General features: G+C 37.3%; 1 protein-coding gene across 2 annotated transcripts in view; it reads right to left on the bottom strand.

Moving 5' to 3' along the window:
- LOC101717293 (bile acid-CoA:amino acid N-acyltransferase) overlaps positions 1 to 22,349 on the bottom strand; it is a 127,159-nt gene that overhangs the window by 1,170 nt on the left and 103,640 nt on the right. For both annotated transcript variants that reach the window (XM_087184231.1, XM_087184230.1), the window contains exons 2-3: positions 12,669 to 13,184; positions 9,869 to 10,071 (exon numbers count right to left, since the gene is read on the bottom strand). In XM_087184231.1, coding sequence (XP_087040357.1) covers positions 9,869 to 10,071; positions 12,669 to 13,134 — 669 coding nt within the window. In that variant the 5' untranslated portion in view covers positions 13,135 to 13,184. The remainder of the gene's footprint in view (positions 1 to 9,868; positions 10,072 to 12,668; positions 13,185 to 22,349) is intronic.

The following is a 22,349-nucleotide window of genomic DNA, read 5'->3' as shown; positions in this document are numbered from 1 at the left end:
TCAGCATTGTGATTAATTCTGATTTTAAGATACTAACAAAAATATGTAATTAGTCATATTTCTGTTACTGGGACACAAAAACCAAAACCTGCAACTAAAACAAGAGATTTATTTAGATACTAGTTTCAATCCATGGTTATGTAGCTGACTCCTAGGAAGAAATAGCATGCTGAAGGGCATGATGGAGAAAAGATGTTCAAGCCACAACATCCTGGAAGCAAGTGCAAAGAGAAGAGCTAGAAACAAGAATAACCTTTCCAGTTCAGCCTGCAGTGACCCAGCTCCAATCACACCCAAATTCCTAATAGCACATTCAGCTACTGAACTCATCAATAGATTCATCTCCTTATGAGAATAGCACCTCTATGATCCAATCACCCTCCAAAACACCTACTACAGAAAACATGAGTCATTTGGGGGATATTATAGAGCTAAGCCTTAACATTCTGTCCAGAGCCCCTGACAGACTCATGTCTATCGCTTTATGTAAAATAAAGCAATAGATTTTATTTAGTAATGCCTAGGAGTTAGAATAATTTAACAGTTTAAGCACTGCTGAAAACCCAAGTCCAGATTCTCCTCTAAGACTAAAGGCAAATTCTTTGTTATATGACCCCTGATGGTGGTGGTGGGGTTAAGTATCTCCACCATACAATGGCATAGTGTAAACTTTCTCAATCCAAATGGAAGAAATAGATGGGTAAAAGGAACAAGATCAAAATAAGACCAAAAGCAAGTTTAGCAACCATTAATTTCCTTAGCTCCACATCTACCACTCTGCACAAATTGTGGTAAGATGGGAGTTCCAAAAGGCTTGGGTAGCCTTGCCACTATGTCATCACCAAATGCAGTCATCATAGCTTCTCTCTTTGCATAGCTTTGCTCACAGCCTGCAGCTTTCTACATTCCTGTTATGTCCCCCTTCCTGAGATTTCCATTGCATTACTGGCTTCATTCTCAAAGCTTCATGCTTAGCCATCTCAGGGGCACACTACTTTGTCTCTGGCCCTTCTTCTAAAATCTGATTAGAAGCCTCCCTACCACACAATTCATGCATTTTGCATGCCTATAAATCCAATACTATGTGAATGATGTCAAGGCCTACCACCCATTTGAGCAGTAGAAAACCCCTCTTAGATCATGGCTTCAGAGGTCTCTGATTGGATTCTTCAGAGTGTTTCTGAGTGACTGCACACTGAGAAATGGATCCTAGATTACCAATTTCCTAGGTGTCCCTTCTGTAACAGAGGGTACAGGGGATCTCTTTCCAAATGAATGCTTTACAATTTTGCCCCCTTGATCATTTAAAGGATCAGAATCCTGAGATGCCATCAATCTAACTTTTTATTATCCTAATGCAAAGAGCTTGGCTACTTTTCAATGCTAATCTTTACAACACTGTGCTCTCTTTTGCCTCAATTTGTCTTCCAAGGTACTTCTTAGAAGCTGTCAAATTTATTTCAAAAATGATTTTTGTAATATGCTTTCTACATTCTTTTAAATTCTGTAAAATCTGTGGTAATGTCTCCTAGATCTTAATATTGTAATTTTAAAAATGTATGACTGATATTGTATAACAGGAATAAAAGGTCTAATTTTATAGGTGATTCTTTTGTGAGAAAAGTGCAAACTTTTAACATTTGCTTTTTTCTCCTGATTTTCTCTGTAGATATGGCTAAACACAGCCAGGAAGACTCATGCCACAATGTGAATATTGTGCGATGTGAATATTGAATATTTGCAATGTGAATGTGAACCCAACATGAATATTGAAATTTCCTCTTGCAAATTACTTAGTGAATTGTCTTTAATCTTGGTCTCCTAAAAAGTCTCAGGACACAGGCAAATAAAGACAAATTTTCAGCCAGTGTGTAGCTCACATGGCCTATAGTCCAACTGCGAATGGAATCCTTGTTCTCAACTGAAATCTCCTAAGCTTGGCCTTCACTATGTTCCTATTACCATTCTAGTCTTCTGAACTCTAACTAGAATCTTCCATACATCTCAGCCTACAGCCTTCTACAGCATATCTAGCCACTTTGTGAAACTTTTTCAAATTCCTCCCATAAACTAGTGCCAAAGGCTTCTAAACCACATGGTAAGGTATAATAGTGGGAATGATCCCAATTCTTTGTTACCAATTTGTGATTAGTCACTGTTTCATCAATGGACACAATTGCTGACACCTACAACTTAAAGGAAGAGAGGTTTAGTTCCCAGTCCACAGTCATCTGATGATTCCAAGGCAGAAATGACATGCTTAAGAGGCATGAAGGAAGGCCAGGGATTTAGCTCATGGTTCGGCCACCCATCTCGCAAGCACAACGTCCCATGTTCAATCCCCCATACCAAAAAAAAAAAAAAAAAAAGAGGCATGAAGGAAGAAAGACATTCAACCCATGGCATCCTGGAAGAAGAGAGCAAAGGGTGGAGCTAGCAAAAAAAAATAACCTTTTCTAGTCAGCTTCCAGTGACCTACCTCCAACCAGGCCCCAACTCCTAAGAATACATTCTGCTACTGAACTCATGAATGGATGAGTATGCTACCTCTGTAACCTAGTCACACTCCAAAAGACTCACCTCTAAAAACATGAGGCTTTTAGGAGACATTCTAGATCTAAACCACCACATCACCAATGTGGTAAGGAAATTAAGTAAAATGCATGTACTATTGTGAATAATACAAATTTATATATAATAGATCAGTAAACTATATTATATCAGTTCTGACCTCTTTAGATGGTCAAATAAATGGTCATCCTCTAGGAAAAGATTAAGAGTGGAGATAAAAGCAATACAGACTTGGATAAAGGTTATAAACTTGCTTTGGTTTCAAAAGAAGGCTTAGCTTAGCTTTCTTTCAATTGTAAGTGATCAAACAAACATTTTAGATCATCCACCTTGTCCTAGACACTGAAAAACCCAGGGAGGTAAATCTTATCACCTGCCAGGTGATAATACAGGAGAAACCAACTGTAAAATTCAGAAGATTAGAGTAATATCAGTTCTATGATAGAAGTATGCATGAGGAAAATTCTGCTAACCCAGAGTAAAAACATAAAATGCAGTATCAAAGAAATAGTCTCAGAACTATGAATTGACTCTTCATATAAAACAGGAAATGCGAGAAGATGCCTAATCACCCGGCTGCAGACAGGCAGGTCTACCCATGCCCTACCGAGGTCCTGAGTTGCACAGAACATGCAGAATCAGCCCAATGCAGACAGGCAGGTCTGTGCACGCCCTACGGAGGTCCTGAGTTGCATGGAAGATGCCGAATCACCTCGCTGCAGACAGACAGGTCTGCCCACATGCTACCAAGGTCCCCAATCACACGGAACACATGCCAAATCAGCCCCTGCAGACAGGCAGGTCTGTGCACGCCCTACCTACGTCCTGAGTCGCACGGAAGACACCGAATCACCCTGCTGCAGACAGGCAGCCACCTGACTTCACACTATAAAGACGCAGAAGACACCAGACCACCAGACCAAGGTACTGAGTAACACTGTTCCCAGCCCAGACGTAGGGGCTTCTGAGCCGTCGTCCCACTGCTCCTGGTCCAGAAGAAGGGGCTTCCCGGCCACCATCCCTCCCGCTGCTCCCAGCCCACAGGAAAGGGCTTTTGGGTCGCCATCCATACCGCTGCTCCCGGCCCCTGTCCCACCTCACCCAGATCAGAGGAGGTAATCCATGCAGGTGCTAACAGCCCCCTGGCCCAGTTGAAATGAGAAAACACATAAATAAGTCTCAAAACCAGACTTCCAGATCACCTACAGCAACCCCAAAGGGAAATGAGATGGAAAACTCTGATACTCAACCACCTGGACCCACTGAACTGGCAACGAAAGGGGATCTGGAAAAAATGAAATCAGAAATAATTTCTCAGATAACAGGAGAAATTGTGACCCTAGTGCAAGACATGATTAATAAATCTAGAGAGGAGCTCAGGAACATGATGGAATCCCAACATAAGAAACAAATGGAATCCATAAAACAGATGCAAATAGATTTCCAGGACATGAAAAACCCCATTCAAAGTCTACACAGCAGAATGAGCCAATGTGAGGACAGAATTACAGATATAGAAGATAACATTGCAATTAATGACCAGGAAAAGAAAAATTGTTTCAAAATTGTAAGGGAACATGAGAAATCAATCCAGCAGCTGCTAGATGATGCAAAGAAGAATAACATAAGACTGATTGGGCTCAATGAAGAAACAGGAGAGAGTGCAGATGACATAAAGAATCTCTTCACAGAAATAATGGCAGAAAACTTCCCAAGCAGGGGAAAAGAGCTTGACATACAGATAAGTGAGGCATATAGGACTCCAAATAGCCTTGATCAAAAAAAAACTACACATAGGCATATTTAATTGTTAAGATTCCAGAAACACAACAGAAGAAAAAAGTTCTACGAGCAGTCAGAGAAAAGAAACAAATCACATACAAAGGAAAGCCCATCACAATCACAGCAGACTTCTCAACACAAACCATCAAGGCAAGAAGAGCTTGAACTGACATATTCCAAGCCCTAAAAGAAAACAGCCTCCAACCCAGATTGATGTACCCTGCAAAACTATCTTTCAAAATGGATGGAGAAATAAGATACTTTCATAACAAAGAGCACTTTAGGAACTTTGTGAATATCAAACCAGCACTCCAAAGAATTTTACACAATATCCTAGAAACAGACATTGAGGATCACAACCCCAGGAAGCAAAGCAGAATAAACCCATCTGGCATGACAGGAAAGTAAAGGTAAAGGGGGAGAACCTAACAAAAAGAAAAAGTCATGGCAATGACAAGTCAATATGTTTCAGTTATAACCATCAATGTTAATGGTCTCAATTCACCAATCAAAAGAAATAGACTGGCAGAATGGGTCAAGAAGCAAAATCCAACAATATGCTGCATACAAGAAACACACTTCATTCAAAAGGAAACTCATAGACTGAAAGTTAAAGGGTGGAAAACAATACTCCATGCAACGGGAACCCAAAGAAAATGCAGGAGTAGCTATCCTCTTGGCAGATCAAGTAGATTTCAAACCAACACTGACTAAGAGAGATGAAGAAGGACATTACATCCTTGTAAAGGGAAGAATCCAAGAGGAAGAGATGACAATCATAAATATCTATGCACCAAACACTAGTGCACCCAACTATATAAAACAAATACTAACGGACATGAAAAGTCATATATGCACTAATACAATTGTAGTGGGGGACCTCAACACCCCACTGTCACAAATAGATAGATCAACTAGACTAAAAACAAGTAATGAAATACTAGAACTCAATCGAACTCTTGAACAAATGAACTTAACAGATGTTTACAGAGTCTTCCACCCCACAAAATTAGAATACACATTCTTCTCAGCTGCACATGGGTCATTCTCCAAAATACACCACATACTCATGCATAGAACAGGTTTAAGTAAGTGCAAAGGAATTGAAGTAGTCCCCTGTACATTATCAGACCATAGTGCGATGAAATTGGAGATCCATAGCAAAAGAAACTCAAAAATTTCATAAACATGTGGAAATTGAACAACACACTTCTGAATAACCAATGGGTCACAGAGGAAATTAAAGAAGAAATCAGACAGTTCCTTCAATTAAATGACAATGACAATACAACATATCGGAATCTATGGGACACAATGAAAGCAGTCTTAGGAGGGAAATTCATAGCAGTGAATATGCATATTAGGAAAACAGAACAATTCCAATTAAACAACCTGATGCTGAACCTCAAGCTTCTAGAAAAAGAAGAGCAGGACAACCCCAAAGCTCATACAAGGGAGGAAATTATAAAGATCAGAGGAGAAATCAATGCAATGGAGACTAAGAGAACGATACAAAAAAAATCAATGAAGCCAAGAGTTGGTTCTTGGAAAGAACCAACAAAATTGACAAACTTTTAGCCAACCTTGTCAGAAAAAGGAAAGAAAAGGCCCAAATCCATGCAATTAGGAATGAAAAGGGTGAAATTACAACAGACCCAGCAGAAATCCAAAGGATCATCAATACCCACTTCCAGAACCTATACGCCAGTAAGATGGACAACACAGAAGAAATGGACAGATTCCTAGATACATATGAATTACCAAAGTTGAACGAAGAAGACCTAAAAATTCTGAACAACCCAATATCAACCAATGAAATTGAAAATGTAATTGAAAACTTATCAACTAAGAAAAGCCCAGGCCCTGATGGGTTCACTGCTGAAATCTACAACATATTTAGAGAGGAACTGCTGCTACTACTGTTTAAACTCTTCAATGAAATTGAAAGGGAAGCAATACTCCCAAATTTATTCCTGGAAGCAAGCATCACCTTGATCCCCAAATCAAAGAAAGACCCAACTGAAAAAGAGAACTATAAGCCAATCTCACTAGTGAACATAGATGCAAAAATCCTTAATAAGATACTGGCAAACAGAATGCAGAAGATCATCAAGAAGGTCATACACCCTGATCAACTGGGATTCATCCCAGGGATGCAGGGATTGCTCAATATATGCAAATCAATTAATGTAATACACTATATCAATAGAGCCAAGGACAAAAACCATATGATTATCTCCATAGACGCAGAAAAAGCATTTCAAAAATCCAACATGCATTTATGATAAAAACCCTACAAAAAATTGGAATAGATGGACTCTACCTCAAACTGATAGAAGCCATCTATGAAAAACCAACAGCCAATATCATACTAAATGGTCAAAAATTGAAATTCTTCACACTAAAATCAGGAACAAGATAAGGATGTCCACTATCACCACTCTAATTCAATAGAGTTCTAGAAACATTAGCCACTGACGGCAATTAGACAAGAGAAAGACATAAAAGGAATAAAGATAGGAAATGAAGAAGTCAAATTGTCATTACTTGCAGGTGACATGATACTCTATAGAGAAGACCCCAAGAACTCCACCAAAAGTCTTCTAGACTTAATGACCAAATTCAGTCAAGTAGCTGGTTACAAGGTCAACACACAAAAATCAATAGCTTTCCTCTACACCAATGACAGACTCACTGAGAGAGAAATAGGGCAAATAATTCCTTTCACAATAGCATCCAAAAAACTGAAATACCTAGGAATCATCCTAACGAAAGAAATCAAAGACCTCTTCTCTGAAAACTATGGCACTCTGAAAAGACAGATTGAAGATGATATCAGAAAATGGACAGATATCCCCTGCTCCTGAGTAGGAAGGATTAATAGAGTGAAAATGGCCATACTTCCAAAACTGCTATAGAGATTTAATGCAATTCCAATTGAGATCCCAGCAGCATACTTCATAGACCTCGAGAAAAAAATCCAAAAATTCATTTGGAGCAAGAAGAGACCCAGAATAGCAAAAGCAATTCTAGGTAACAGAGACATGGCAGGGAGTATCACAATCCCCAACCTGCAACTCTACTACAAAGCTACTGTGATAAAAACAGCATGGTACTGGCAAAGAAACAGACCTGAGGACCAGTGGAACAGATTAGAAGATGCAGAAACAACACCAGACACACACAGATATCTCATCTTCGACAAAGGAGCCAAACACCCTCACTGGAGGAAAGATAGCCTCTTTAATAAATGGTGCTGGAAAATTGGGATTCAACTTGTGAAAGATTAAAACTAGACCTATACCTCTCACCGTGCACTAAACTAAAATCAAAATGGATTAAAGATCTAAATATTAAAATAGAAACTCTGAACCAGTTGGAACACAGGTTAGGTAGAACCCTTGAAGACATTGGTGTAGGAAAAGATTTTATGAACAAAACCTCAGTTGCCCGTGAACTAGCACAAACAATCAACAAATGGGATCTCCTCTTATAAAAAGGCTTCTGCACAGCAAGAGAAACCACCAGCAGTGTGAAGAGACAACCCACAATGTGGGAAAAAATCTTCACCTGCTCTTCCTCAGACAAAGGTCTACTATCTCGAATCTATAAAGAACTTAAAAAGATCAGACCTCCCCAATTTAAAAACCCAATCCAAAAATGGGCATCTGAAATGAACAGACATTTCTCAGACAAAGAAGTAGAAATAGCAAATAAATACATGAAAAAATCCTCAATATCACTGGTCATTCGAGAGAGGCAAATGAAAAGAATGCTGAGATTCCATCTCCCTCCAGAAAGAATGGCTGCTATCATGAAATCAACCAAAAACCAATGCTGGCAGGGCTGTGGGGAAAGAGGAACCCTGCTCCACTTCTGGTGGGAGTGTAGACTGGTCCAACCACTGTGGAAATCAGTATGGAGATATCTCAAAGAACTAGGACTGGAAGTCCCATTTGACCCCGCTATTCCCCTGCTGGGGATCTTCCCCAAAGAATTAAAAGAATCATACCACAGTGATATATGTGCACCCGTGTTCATAGCAGCACAGTTTGTGATAGCTAACACTTGGAAACAGCCCAAATGCCCATCAACTGGAGACTGGATAAAGAAAATGTGGTTTTTTTATAAAATGGAGTACTACTCAGCCATAAAAAATGAGAAATTAGAGACATTTAGGGCTAAGTGGATGCACATTGAGGCGATACTCTTAAGTGAAATAAATAGGACACACATGTATAAATACTGAACAGTTTTGCTGGTGTGAGAAACTGAAAGTGTAAATAAGGACTAAAATGTATAATAGGTAATAAGATACAGGAAGAAAAGGGGCAAAGGGGAAGGAAGTGAGAAGAGTAGGGGAAAAGAAAGAAGGGAATGGAATTATTATGTGAAAATGGAAAAATAGGAACAAAATCTTTGTAAATAGGGAGGAATGGAGGGGTTGAAGGGAGGGCTGAGCAAGGGTGAAAAATAAGAACCAAGAGAGATTATGTAAAGGTGCAAATTTCCAATGATGAATGTCATTATATTGTATACCTAAAATGTACCGATGATTAGAATGAATAATTGATAATGCAAAATAGGAAGAAGAGGTCCAAATGGGTATGGGTAGTGGGAGGCTCAGGGGAAAGGAAAGAAGGGAAAGGAAAAATGATGAGAAATAGAAAAAATGGAAATAAAGTCTTTGTAAATAGGGAAGGGTGGAGGGCATGAAGGGAGGTCTAGGAATGGGGAAAACATAAGAACCAAGATGCATTATGTAAAGGTACAATTCCCAATGAGAAATGCAATTGTGTTGTATACCTACAATGTACCAATAAAAGAATTTAATTTAAAAAAAAGAAAAAATTTTACTACCTAGATTTTATTTTACTGCTATTTTTAAAAACTAAAAATTAAAAGTGAATAATACCATTAAAGCTTCTGTAGCAACAATGCATATATTTTAAGATCTAAAGAACATATATGAATAGGAACATACTACTATATTATGTTAAAGTACTGTGAGGTAAGAAAAATTCAGAGCCATTCTACAATGAAATATATCATCTCCTTGATTAAGTATGGTAATGAGATGATGATGATGATGATAATTTTTTATCAGTGTTTAATGTTTAGTATAGTCAGGTACTATTATAATCCCTTTGCATGTATAGTCCCTTCAAATCTCACCATAACACTATGAAATAATTATATACAATATTATTTACACCATGAAGAAACACTAAAGCCAAAAGGGTAAAACTCGGTGATTCCCCAAATTCCTCAACCACATGAGATGAAGCCAGAAATACAAGTTTTTGCTGTCTGAATTCAAAGCCAATGATTTTTGGCACCATGGTGGCCACAGGCTAACATCTTCTGAATTATATTTTACTGAAGAAAAGATATTTGGTAAGAAATAAGGAATGAAAGAAAGAGGTTATATAATAGAACTTCAAAGGAACTGGAAGTTACAGAATATTATGGTTGTTTAAAACTGGAGTTTAAATGAATGAGAGAAGCAAATTACCTTAGGATGGCTCAGGAGAAAATGGACAGCTTCCTCAAAATAGTCTAAATCCACTTCGTTCAGTTCAGCAGGCAGGTCTTCATAGCCATGGTAAGCCAAGGCCAAGGAAGCAAAGCCATGACTGGCCAGCAGACTGGCCCGGAATTCAATCAGTCCACCAGCATAGCCAAACAAGTCAATTACCCCTGGGAAACAGCCCTCTCCTGAAAAACAATATCAAATGGACTATATATGAAGAGATGGTGAGGAAAACAGTAAAAATAGGGATCCAATCCACTAGAAAGGAGTGCATTGGGTATGTAGAATTAATGCATAATTTTCGAAAAGAATCTCAAATATGGGGCACAAGCAATGCCTAAGTAATGTATAAGATACACAACATCTAGAAGTTTTGGGGGAAACCAGTTTCTAACATGTTAAACCCTGCAGCCATGAAGAATGAGGTTCATCTCTATAGTCTTAAAGAATATCATAAGAATTGGATGAGGGTTTCTAACCTATAAAAGGTACATGAATAGGGTTCAGGATATCTATAAAGGCCTTAAATTATATGCAAATACACACATACGCACACACACATATGCATCTTACTGATGAAAAGTGCCATAATTTGTATCTTGAATGTCCCATCAGGGCCTATGTGTTAAAGACTTAAATCCTAGATGATATACTTGAGAAGTGGTGGAACCTGTAAGGGGTAGGATGGAGTCTCCAGATCACTCAGCTGTGCCCACAAAGGGGATAGTGTCACTCCAGCGCATTACTTTTCTTTTCTCTTGCTTTATGGCCAGTAGGTGAGCAAATGTGCTCCACCACACAGATCTGCCAAGTTGTAACTGCTTTTCCCAAAGCAAAGGAGCCAAGTTCATGGACTAAGACTTTGAAAACTGTGAGCCAGTTTCTCTTTATAAAGTTTCTCTTTATAAACTTCTTTTCTCTTTTTTATATTTTCTCTTTATAAATTGATTATCTCAATCATTTATTACATAATCAAAAGATGGCTGATATAAGAAGTGGTTCAACAGGTTTAACTGGGTTCCCAAAGAAGATAATGGATCAATTATTTTTTGATGATTAATTTGGCTAAAACACTGATATAATACCACTCCATTACACTCATATGACTATACAGTGATGAAATTCTCCTTGTAAGTAGATGTAAAATGATAAGCTTTTTCATCTCAGAATACTTTCTATTCTTTGAAACTTAATACAGGGTAAAAAAAAATATCACTCAAACAGTATCACTCAACAGTCACTTATTGTAGTTATTGTACGTAATTTATTTCCAAAATAAATCAGAGCCCATAAACTAAAATAAATATACAGTGAACCTATCGAGAGTATTCAAGTATATATGTCTATAGCTAAGGAAGACTGGTCCCATCCATATTTAACTGAGAGGCTTGATTTTTGATGTCTATAGGAAACTTTCTAAAAAGTGCTCTATTGACTTTCAGAAAAGAAGAAATAAAATGATACTTAATACAGCTTAGTTTAAAAAAAAAAACCATTTGAGGAAATGAATAAGGATGTTTTTTATATCTTCGGATTAACAGAAATGGGATGCACATTTAGGACTGTGAGTCCTTTATCTAGAAAGAATGTTACATATGAGAAATATTTTGATACTTCATTCAACACTTCTTGATCCCACAGAACATTTTCTTTTTTTGTCCCACAAAACAAATGCCTGAAACATGATCCAGCATATGCAAAGTACTAAGGTGTTTGCCAAGTACATATAGTAAACTGGAATATCATCCTAAACTGGGAAGCCAGAACCAATCTACTTGTGTTTAGCAGGGTAAGACATAAAAGAACTGCTTTTGTGCCACTTCTTTGGGGTCTCTACAAACAAAAATGTGATCTATATGATAATTATTTGGTCTACAAATCTCACATTCATGCAAACAAGTCAATAATGGTGAATTTGGAAAGTCAAGCTGTTATTCCTCCTTCATTTATAATTCTATGTTGCCAAAAAACATCCTAATAGTTCAAGGATCCTAAATCCAACTCATTTCTACAAGTGAACTGTTATATATGAATATAAATACATAAATAAATAGATGGATGATAGATAGGTAGATTACATCCAGAAGAGGAAATGGTTGTGTTCTAGACCAAAGTATTTGTCTGAGGAATGGGATCTCAGAAAGATCTGAAATCTGGGCCTTCTGAAGTATTCTGTGAAATTATCTTTCTTTCATGTGTGCTCACGATGTACTCTGGTCAATAAATGTTTAAAACCACTTAATGGTATATATAAATCACTTAGGGGGAAATGAGTGTTCTGGTCAGTATTTCCACAAGAAAGCATGGTTCATTATCTTATGTGTGGAATGTTCTCTAAATAGATAATATATATCCAGAGATGAAGTGTCTACAAATCATCTATATTTCTTGCAAACTTGCAGTCAGTCTTATCACCAGCTTGTCACGACAATAATGCAGTAGTATACACTTAAACTGAAATTCATGGTTTCCACAATACTGAGATAAGAGTCTTCAGATAGCTAGGCTTCAATGCAGAAAACTTAACATGAACCCAAGGCTTTGGAAATCACATAGAGTCTCAATTAACTAGATGAATTTATAGCCTTACACGAGCTCCCAAATTATTGTAGTAAAACTTGAGTTAGAGCAGAATATGACAATGTGTTCTGATCAAAATGAAGCTTCACTCTAAGAAAGTTGGGTGATATGTATTAGGCACATTCAAGATAAATTTCTAGAGTGATGAGTCATTTAAAAGAAGAAAACACAAGATAACAATAAGCAGAGTCATTCTACTCACCTGGAGGAATAAAGAGGGCTCCCCGGAGGCGGCCTTCCCTCACCTGGATCCGTGTGACACCAGGTGCCACGTACCACCTTTCCAGGGTCAGGCTGGCAATTGGAGCACTGGTCAATTCAGATTTTACTGGAGGACGTGGTTCACAAACTTTTAATTGGACCTCGAATGGGCTATTTATCACATCTCTTTTTATCAGTCTTGTTAACAGCTTTTCAGGTTTCAAGGACCAGAGGAGTCCCATGGGGTGGATTCCCACATAGTCACCTCCAAGTGCAGCATCACGCTCCAAATCTACCTCACCAGCTTCATTGGCCTTATAGTAGGCCTCAGAATAAAACAGGTTCCCCTTTTCATCTCTCAGTGATGCCTGAAGACTCACCATCTTGAAAGGACTCAGGCCTGTAACGCGGATATGGACGGGCTCATCAGCAAGTGCACTCAGAGGAGTAGCTGTCAGCTGAACCATTTTGCAGTGTGGCACATTGAATGAGTCCTCAGGAATATCTTTAATCAAACCTCAAAATAGGTAAAAAAAAAAATATGTATATATATATATATATATATATATATATGGAGTAATGGAATAGGTCATGATGAGTTAATGATTTGTGAACTGGAAGTTTATAATAATCAACCAGGATTGAGGTATTAGCAGTCCAAATATACCAGAATTGCATGAGTACATCAAGGACAATAGTACAATCTGTCAGGTGGAACTGGAAAAATCAAAGATAATAGAAGATAGGGCTGAGATGTGGGGTTTAAAAAAGTGGAATTTAGTGAACACTTCTTTATATGGAACACTTGACTGCACTACTAATCACCTCCCTCTGTCCCATAATCACATTACTGAGCTTCTAAGACTGCACCACCAACAGAGCAGTAAAAACAAGAATCTTCTCAAGAGAATGAGTGTTTGGAAGAACTAGGTTGATGTGTGTATTCTATCCTAGAAAGAAAATCTATTGCTTTGGGTTTTTTAAAAAAAGTTATTAATATGTGATTGCAGTACATAATTATTCCATTCACTGTATGGAATTGGTATATGTACAGAATATGTTTCAATTCTTTTTTACCCTTCAATCCACTCCCTTTTATTTTCCAGCATCAGATTAATTTTCCTATCTTATAAGACTTTATAAAGTTAATTATCATATATACAGTTTAAAAAGCAGACTAATAGGCCAGAGAACATATAAACCACATAAGATAATTGTACTAAGTCAACTAAGTCAAGGTACACTGTTAGATACATTGTCTGTGCTGGATAACAATAATTATTTTTCTGTCTTTTATTCTTCCAGCACACACACACATATATATATATATAAAATATGAAACTATGTAAGAGAAACAATAAAATATTTAAGCTTGTGTCTGATTTACCTCACTAAACATGTTAACATTATGGTCTCAAGACTCATCCATTTCCCTACAAATGACTCAAGTTTTTCCTTCTTTATGACAGAGTAATACACCATTATTTGTAAAGACTACATTATTTTTATCTGTTCACCTGTTGATGGATATGTAAGTATTTCAAAAATGTAGCTATTAGGAATTGAGCTGCTATAAACATCAGTATGCATACGTCACTGTAATATGATATCATTAACCCTTTTAGGAATATACACAAAAGGGGAATAGCTGAGTCAAATGCAATTTCTACTTTTAATTTGTTAAGGAATCTCAATAGTGATTTTCATAGTGATTGTACCAGTTTACAGTTACACAAACAATGAAGAAGAGTTCCTTTCTTTCCACAGCCTCACTAGCATTCATTATTTGTTGATTTCTTGATGGCAGCTATTCTTTCTGGAGATGGAATCCTACTGTTGTTTTAATTCACACTTCTTGAATGACCAGAAATGTTAAACATTTTCTCATGTATTTATTGGCCATTTAAATTTCTTTGTCTGAGAAGTATCTATTCATTTTAGATGTTCATGTATTAATTGGGTCTTTAAATTTGGGGGAACTGATTTTTTTGAGTTCTTTATATATTCTAGATATTAGTCTTTTGTCTAAAGTTACCTGGTAAATTTTTTTCCCATTTTGTGGGATGTTTCTTCACTCTGTTTATGGTTTCTTTTGCTGTACAAAAGCTTTTTTGACTTGACGAGATCCCAATTATTGATGCTTTATAGTATTTCCTATGTGATTGGGGTTTTAATCATAAACTCTTTGCCTATATCTATGTCTTCAAGAGTTTTACCTATTCTATCTTCCAGCAGATTCAGTGTTTCTGTTCTAATTTTAGATCTTTGATCAATTTCAATTTTGGTATAGTGCATGGTGAAAGATATGTGTCTAGGTTTAATCTTCAACTTATGGAAAGCCAGTTTTCCCAGCACTATTTATTAAAGGCCATCTTTCTTCCAGTACAGATGTTTGGCCCCTTTATCAAAGATAAGGTGGCTGAGTGTGCTTGGAGTTGTTTCTGCATATTCTATTCTGAATATTGCCCATACCATGATGTTTTTATCATGGTAGCTTTGTAGTATAATTCCAAGTCAGGGATTGTGATGCCCCCTGCCTTGCCTTTGGGCCCAGAATTGCTTTTGCTATTCTAGGTCTCTTCTGGTTCCATATGAATTTTAGGATTATTTTCTCTAAGTCTGTGAGGTAGGGTATTGTTATTTTTATTAAGATTGTATTAAATCCATACAACAGTTTTGGAACTATGGCCATTTTCACTATATTGGTTCATGGCTACCTAAAAATAAGGGCTATTTCCATTTTCTGATATCATCTTCAATCTCTTTTTTCAGAGGACTTTAGTTTTCAATGTAAAGGTCTTTTACTTCCTTTATCAGATTAATTTCTAAATATTAAGTGAAAAGTGTTGTTTCCCTAATTTCTCTTTCAGTGAGTTTGTTATTTGTCTTCAGGAATGTTATTGATTTGAATATTGACTTTGTATCCTGCTACACTACTGCATTTGATTATTAATTCTGAGTCTTTTGGTGGAGTTTTAGGGGTCTTCTATGTAGAATATCGTGTCATCTGCAAATAATGATAATTTAACTTTTCTCTTTCCTATCCTTATTCTATTTTATTTCTTTCTCTTGTATAATCGTTCTGGCTAATATTTCCAGAACTGTATTGAATAGGAGTGGTGATAGTGGCCATCCTCGTCTTGTTTATGATTTTCAAGTGAAAGCTTTCAGTTTTTGACCATTTAGTATGATGCTGGCTGTTGGTTTGTCATAGATGTCTTCATGAGATTCAGATAAAGGCCTTCTATTCCAATTTCCTGTAGGGTTTTGTTTTTATATATGAATGGGTGTAGGACTTTGTCAAATCCTTTCTCTGCATCTACTGAGATAATCATATGTTTTTTCTCCTTAGATCTGTTAATATGGTGTATTACATTTATTGATTTACATATGATGTACTATTGCTGCATCCCTGGAATGAATCCTACTGGGTCATGGTGTCTAATCTTGAAAATTTGCTGCATTCTGTTAGCCAGTATCTTATTGAGGATTTTTGCATCTATGTGGATTAAGATGATTGTCCTGTAGTTCTCTTTTTCTTCTCTGGCTTTGGTTTCAGGATAATGCTTGCCTCCAGGAATGAGTTTGTGGGTACTATTTCCCTTTCAGTTTCACTAAATAGTTGGAGAAGTAGTACCACTAGATCTTCTCTAAAGTGGTTTTATAATTCAGTAGTGAATCCATCAGGACCTGAGCTTTTCTTTGTTGGTAGTTTTTAGTTTTGGATTATTTATAATTTTTATATCTTCTTCATTCAGCTTTGGCAATTTGTATGTATCTAAGTATCTCCATTTCTTCTGCGTTTTCCATCTTAGTAGAGTATGGGTTCTTGAAGTAGGTACTAATGATCTTGATTTTTGCAGCATGTGTTGTGATTTCTCTCTCTTCATTCCCAATTGCATGGATTTGAGTCTTTTCTTTCCATTTTTTGATGAGGTTGGCTACTGGTGTGTCTTTTATTTTATTTAATCTTTCAAAGAACCAACTTTATATTTTCCAAGTATTTTCCATTTGTTTGAAGAGTAAGTGGTTGGAAAAAATTTTTTTTCCATTCTCTAGACTGACTTTTCACTCTGTTGATAGCTTCCTTTCCTGTGCAAAAGCTTTTAAATTTGATTTGATCTCATTAATCTCTTTGTATTAATGAAAGCTGAAAGCAAAAGTAGAAGCTGAGAAAACCTACAGGTAGACAGTTTTGTGAACTGTTTACAACTTCATTCCTAAATGAAGAAAACCATAGGATGACAGCTATTCTCACTCCTCTCTGTCAAGTCAGATGTAGGCCTATTTGTTTGGCTTTTTTCTTTTTGCTCTTGTTTGAACTCATATTTCTGAGAGTTCCAAGAATATAAATGAAATTAAATCCAGCAAGTGTCAAACTACTTAGATGAATAGAACATTCTCTCTCCTAAATATTGTTAATTCTTATAAAGTATCCAAAAAGAAACTCCTATAAAGAACAATAAAGAAATATCAAGAGAATACTTTATGCATTTTTGTTAGTGCACATTTGTGGTACATAATGATTACATTAGTTTTGGGTAGTTGATATATGTTCATGACACATCTTAATTTTTATATCCTCTTCCTCTCTCCTCCCTTCCCTCTTCTCCTATCTCTAGATCCCCTTCCCATTTGTTAAAGAACTAGCTTCTTCTTTCTACCTGTCTATCCCTTATTCTGCTCTTTGCAGCTCTCATATAACATAAACCATGGAGATTGAACCTCGTATGTCTGATTTATTTTATTTAATATTATGGACTCAAGAAGCATCCATTTTTCTACAAATGACTCAAATTTGTCTTTATGTTAGAGTAGTATGCTATTGTATATACATTTTCTTTATCAATTCACCTGCTCAGACATAAAATCCATATAGGCTTCTGTTCTGTTGTTGTTGTTGTTGTTTTGTGAGAAAGAGTCTTGCTCTGTAGTTCAGCCTGGTCTTGAACTCACTAGAAAGCCCAGACTGGCCTCAAAATCAGTGCAATCCTCCTGCCTTAGCCTCCCAAGTGCTGGGATTACAGACATGTGCCACCATTTCTAAGCTAACTAGAGGAAAATAGGAACATTATATACAGATGAATAACTATGTTAACACCTGTTTCCTAAATAAAGCAAGATAGGAGACAGTAAATGTTTACAGTGCATAAAGAAAAAAATAAATCCAAAAGGAAAACATAAAATTCTTTATGTAACAAAAAGACACTTCAAAAATGAAGGAAAAATGAAGATATTACTTTGAACAAACTGAAATGTTATGTTTAGAGTTTAGCATTACCTCAAGAATGCTAAAATATTTCAAGAAAATTGTACCAGATAGCTAATGTGATCTCTTTGTGAAAAGGTGAATAGCAAGTAATGGTCATTATCTAGATAAATAGAAAAAGTCCCTTTGCAAAGTTGTTATATGTATATACATACACTTAAATCAATTTCAAAAACTATTGAATATTTAAAATAAAATGCTCTGTGGTGGGGTTATAATAGAGAAATAAAATGTGATGAGAAAAGTGTGAGAATGGAGTAAATGGAATCATACAATTTTAAGAGACTTATATCACTGTTCTTCAAATCATACAAGATTATTTGTGTCTTAGTGACTTTTTGCATTGCTGAGACAAAATGCCCAGTACCCAAAGTTAAAAGAGGAAAGATTTTTGTAGCACACATCTCACAGAGATTTCAATTCATACTTGGCTGATTACAAAACAGGGTGGCATGGCAGAGGGGCATTGCAGAAGAGAATGAGTCCACAATGGTCAGAAGGCAGCAAAGTAGCAAATGATAACAGCAGCCCTCTTTCTGTATCTTATATTATATCCAGGCTACACCCATTTTCCACGGTAGCCCTCACAATCAGGTTGGCCCTTCCCAGGATCCACACCCAAAGCTAAGCCAAACCAACCAGTGAACTAATTTAGTAATCACACCTCAATCCCAGCATCACACACTAAATCCTAGCATCACACACTTAATCCTAGCATCACACACTCTAGATACAGCCCTTTGTGAAAAGTCCCACCTATAACCACATGAGGCTTTGGGGGGAGATCTAGACATTAGTTGTAACATTGGGTCCCTTGAACCCCCCAAAGACTCATGCACATTTCTTTATGTAAAAGGAGTTTAGCTCATCACCAAGAGTTGCCAAAGTCCCATTAGACTGCTGGAAAGTCTAAGTCTAATGTGGTTTCTGAGATTTAAGACAAACATTTACTGCAAACCCCTGTGAAAATGAAAAGAAAATTAAACACTCCCAAATCACAATGGCCCAAAATAGACATTCCCATTCCAAATAGGGGGAGAGAAAAGAATGGAAGCAAAGCAAGTTCAAAGTCCAGCAGGACAAACATTAGGTCCTGTATGTCCATAGCCAGCATCCAAGGCAGTTTGTGATAAAATAGCAAAAGATGTTGGAGCAAAAATATAGGGATTAATGAGTCACCATGGTAAAACCCCATGTTGATGAGTCTACTGATGTTGACAAGGCAGGATGCTAGCTTTTGTGTGATACAGTTAAACTTTGGACTGCAAGTAACTCATTACACAAGCATTGTATAAGAGTAACAAACATTTTTGATAAATTTTAACTTAATAAATGAGCAATGTCTTGCAGTCCCAGGAGGTAGCAAAGAAGTGAACCCATCTTCTTTCTTTTCCCCTCATATTTCAACCAGGCTACAAACCTTTTGGGTGGTGCCTCCCATTAATCACACCCAGAATTATGCCAAACCCATCATTGGACTAAATCAGCAATCACACACTCTTAATCCATATACACACACTAGATCCAGCCACTTCCCAAAAGCCCCACCTTTGAGCACAAGGGAATTTAGCAGCACATGAGGATACAAGCCATAACATTCCACCCTGGGCCCCAAAAGACTCATGCACATTCATTTATGAAAAATAAATGAAGTCCATCTCTAAGAGTTGCCAAAGTCCCATGAGATTGATGAAAATCTAAGTCTAATGTGGTTTCTGAGATTTAAGACAAACATTTACTGCAAACCCCTGTGAAAATGAAAAGAAAATTAAACACTCCCAAATCACAATGGCTCAAAATAGACATTCCCATTCCAAATAGGGGGAGAGAAAAGAATGGAAGCAAAGCAAGTTCAAAGTCCAGCAGGACAAACATTAGGTCCTGTATGTCCATAGCCAGCATCCAAGGCAGTTTGTGATAAAATAGCAAAAGATATTGGAGCAAAAATATAGGGATTAATGAGTCACCATGGTAAAAACCCATGTTGATGAGTCTACTGATGTTGACAAGGCAGGATGCTAGCTTTTGTGTGATACAGTTAAACTTTGGACTGCAAGTAACTCATTCCACAAGTATTCTACAAGAGGAACAAACATTTTTGATAAATTTTAACTTGATAAATGAGCAATGTCTTGCAGTCCCAGGAGGTAGCAAAGAAGTGAACCCATCTTCTTTCTTTGTCCCCTCATATTTCAACCAGGCTACAAGACTTTTGGGTGGTGCCTCCCATTAATCACACCCAGAATTATGCCAAACCCATCATTGGACTAAATCAGCAATCACACACTCTTAATCCATATACACACACTAGATCCAGCCACTTCCCAAAAGCCCCACCTTTGAGCACAAGAGAATTTAGCAGCACATGAGGATACAAGCCATAACATTCCACCCTGGGCCCCAAAAGACTCATGCACATTCATTTATGCAATATAAATGAAGTCCATCTCTAAATGTTGCCAAAGTCCTAACAGTTTCAGCATTGCTGAAAAGTCTATGATCAAAGTTTCCTCTGAGATTTATGGCAAACTCTTAGCTTTGAGGCCCTGCAAAAATTGAAAAAACAGTTAAACTCTCACAACATACAATGGCACATGACAAACATCCCCATTCCAAAAGGTAGAAATAGGAGGATAGACAGGAATGAGATCAAGGCAAGACAAAAATCCAGCAAGGTGAACATTAAGTGCAGTAATTCCATGTCCAGCATTTGGGGCAATCTCGGCAAGATGTGATCTCAAAGGGCTTTGGTGCCTTTTCCTCTATAGCACTGCCAGTGCTTGTAGCTCTCATGGCTTCTCTCTTGGGCCTGCTTTACTTACTCCATGCAGTTTTCCTCAGACAATTCATGTTCCTGGCTTCTTTAAACTTCTGGGGTTTCCAATGAACCTTTGACTTCACACTCAGAGCTTCACACACTACCCTCTCAGGGGCAAACAGTCTCCCAGACCTTCTTCTGAAGTCTGAATGAAAGCCTTCCTGACCCCACAACTCTTGGATTCTGCATATGCCTAAACCAGCCTCACGTGAATTATGCTACTGTAGACAGCTAAATTAGTTTGAAATATAGATAGTCAGAAAGGGCTGGGCCCTCAAAGAAGTCAATCCAGGAGATAAGAACACATCACAACTTTGGCTGGAGGAACATTTTTTGAAGGCCAGGCTTTGAGACAAAGAGAACTGACTACACCCATATATTTCCCCTTGAAATGAATAGCAGTGATTGATATTCTAAATAGGCATCAATCACCTGGGTCAGGGACCAAGACTTTAACCTATTTCTGCTAGGCAATGTCCCTGACCCATCCCTTCCAGGAAAAGTCCTCGTTAGTTTCATGTATGCTGGCTACATGACTTGCTTCCCCATTTGATCCTCACTTAATCAATATCACCTAAGTGTCTATACTAGTAATCTTACTGGTTGACCATGGTTTTGACCCATCTCAAAAATTACCTTGTGGTTTTCCATTGGATCAATATTACTTAAGTGATTATATTTGTAATCTTATTACTTGATTATAGCTTTATCCCACCTTACACCTGCCTCATCTCATAAATTTACTCTATAAAACTCCCTTGAGAAGCAGCATCCTTGGGCAGTCTACTTTCTTGGTTCCCTTGTGTCTCTCTTAGACAGAAGCTATCTTTCCCTCAGTAAATATTTCCTATTCTTAGCCTCCATAGTTCCTAGATTTCATTCTCTGATTTTAGAGAACACAAACTCAGTGTATCAGACATCTAGTAGGTTGAGAGTTATAATATTTCCCTCATATTATTTGGAGATCTATAAATCATCCCTATATATATGCCTTACATCAATGTTGAGGTCTGCTGCCAGCTGGAGCAGGAGTCAGGCTTCCTTCTTTCTTGGCTATAGGTGTTGAATACCTGGATTGCTGAGCAGTAGGATACAAATCCTGAAGAAAACCTTCCCTTGGCTGCCACCATTTTGGAACACGGTGCTCTGGGGCTTCTTCTCAAAGCATTTGCAATTTTTGCTTCTCAAAGCACCTTTGCAATTTGAGGCTGCAAAAGCTAGAGTCCTGCTGGTTCTTGTGGTGTCCTCAGGCCATCTTTTCTATTGTTCTGTTCCTTCTCAGCAACCAAGTTCTTTATATTTGCAGTCTGCAACCTTACCAGAGTTTCTTTTCTGACAAAACTCACATTTTAAATCATTCTGCTAGACTCTGTTTGATTCCCAACATGGATTTGGCTAAAAGTCCCCAACAGTAGCCATGCCACAGCCTCACCAATTCACTCTTAAAATTTCTTCAGCAAGATTAATTATTCTACTGTCCTTAATCTCAGTCTTAGGCAGTCTCTCAACAAGAGGAAAATGTATTGCTGGAAATATAAACTAACTTTTAAAAATGAATCTAAAGATGGCAGCTAAAGATTTTGCTAGTAAACTGA

The sequence above is a fragment of the Heterocephalus glaber genome, unplaced genomic scaffold, assembly GCF_053883595.1.
Source record: "Heterocephalus glaber isolate CG9 unplaced genomic scaffold, H.glaber_assembly_v1.0 deba00001481, whole genome shotgun sequence".
Lineage (NCBI taxonomy): Eukaryota > Metazoa > Chordata > Mammalia > Rodentia > Bathyergidae > Heterocephalus > Heterocephalus glaber.
This window is presented reverse-complemented; position numbering and strand designations above follow the sequence as displayed.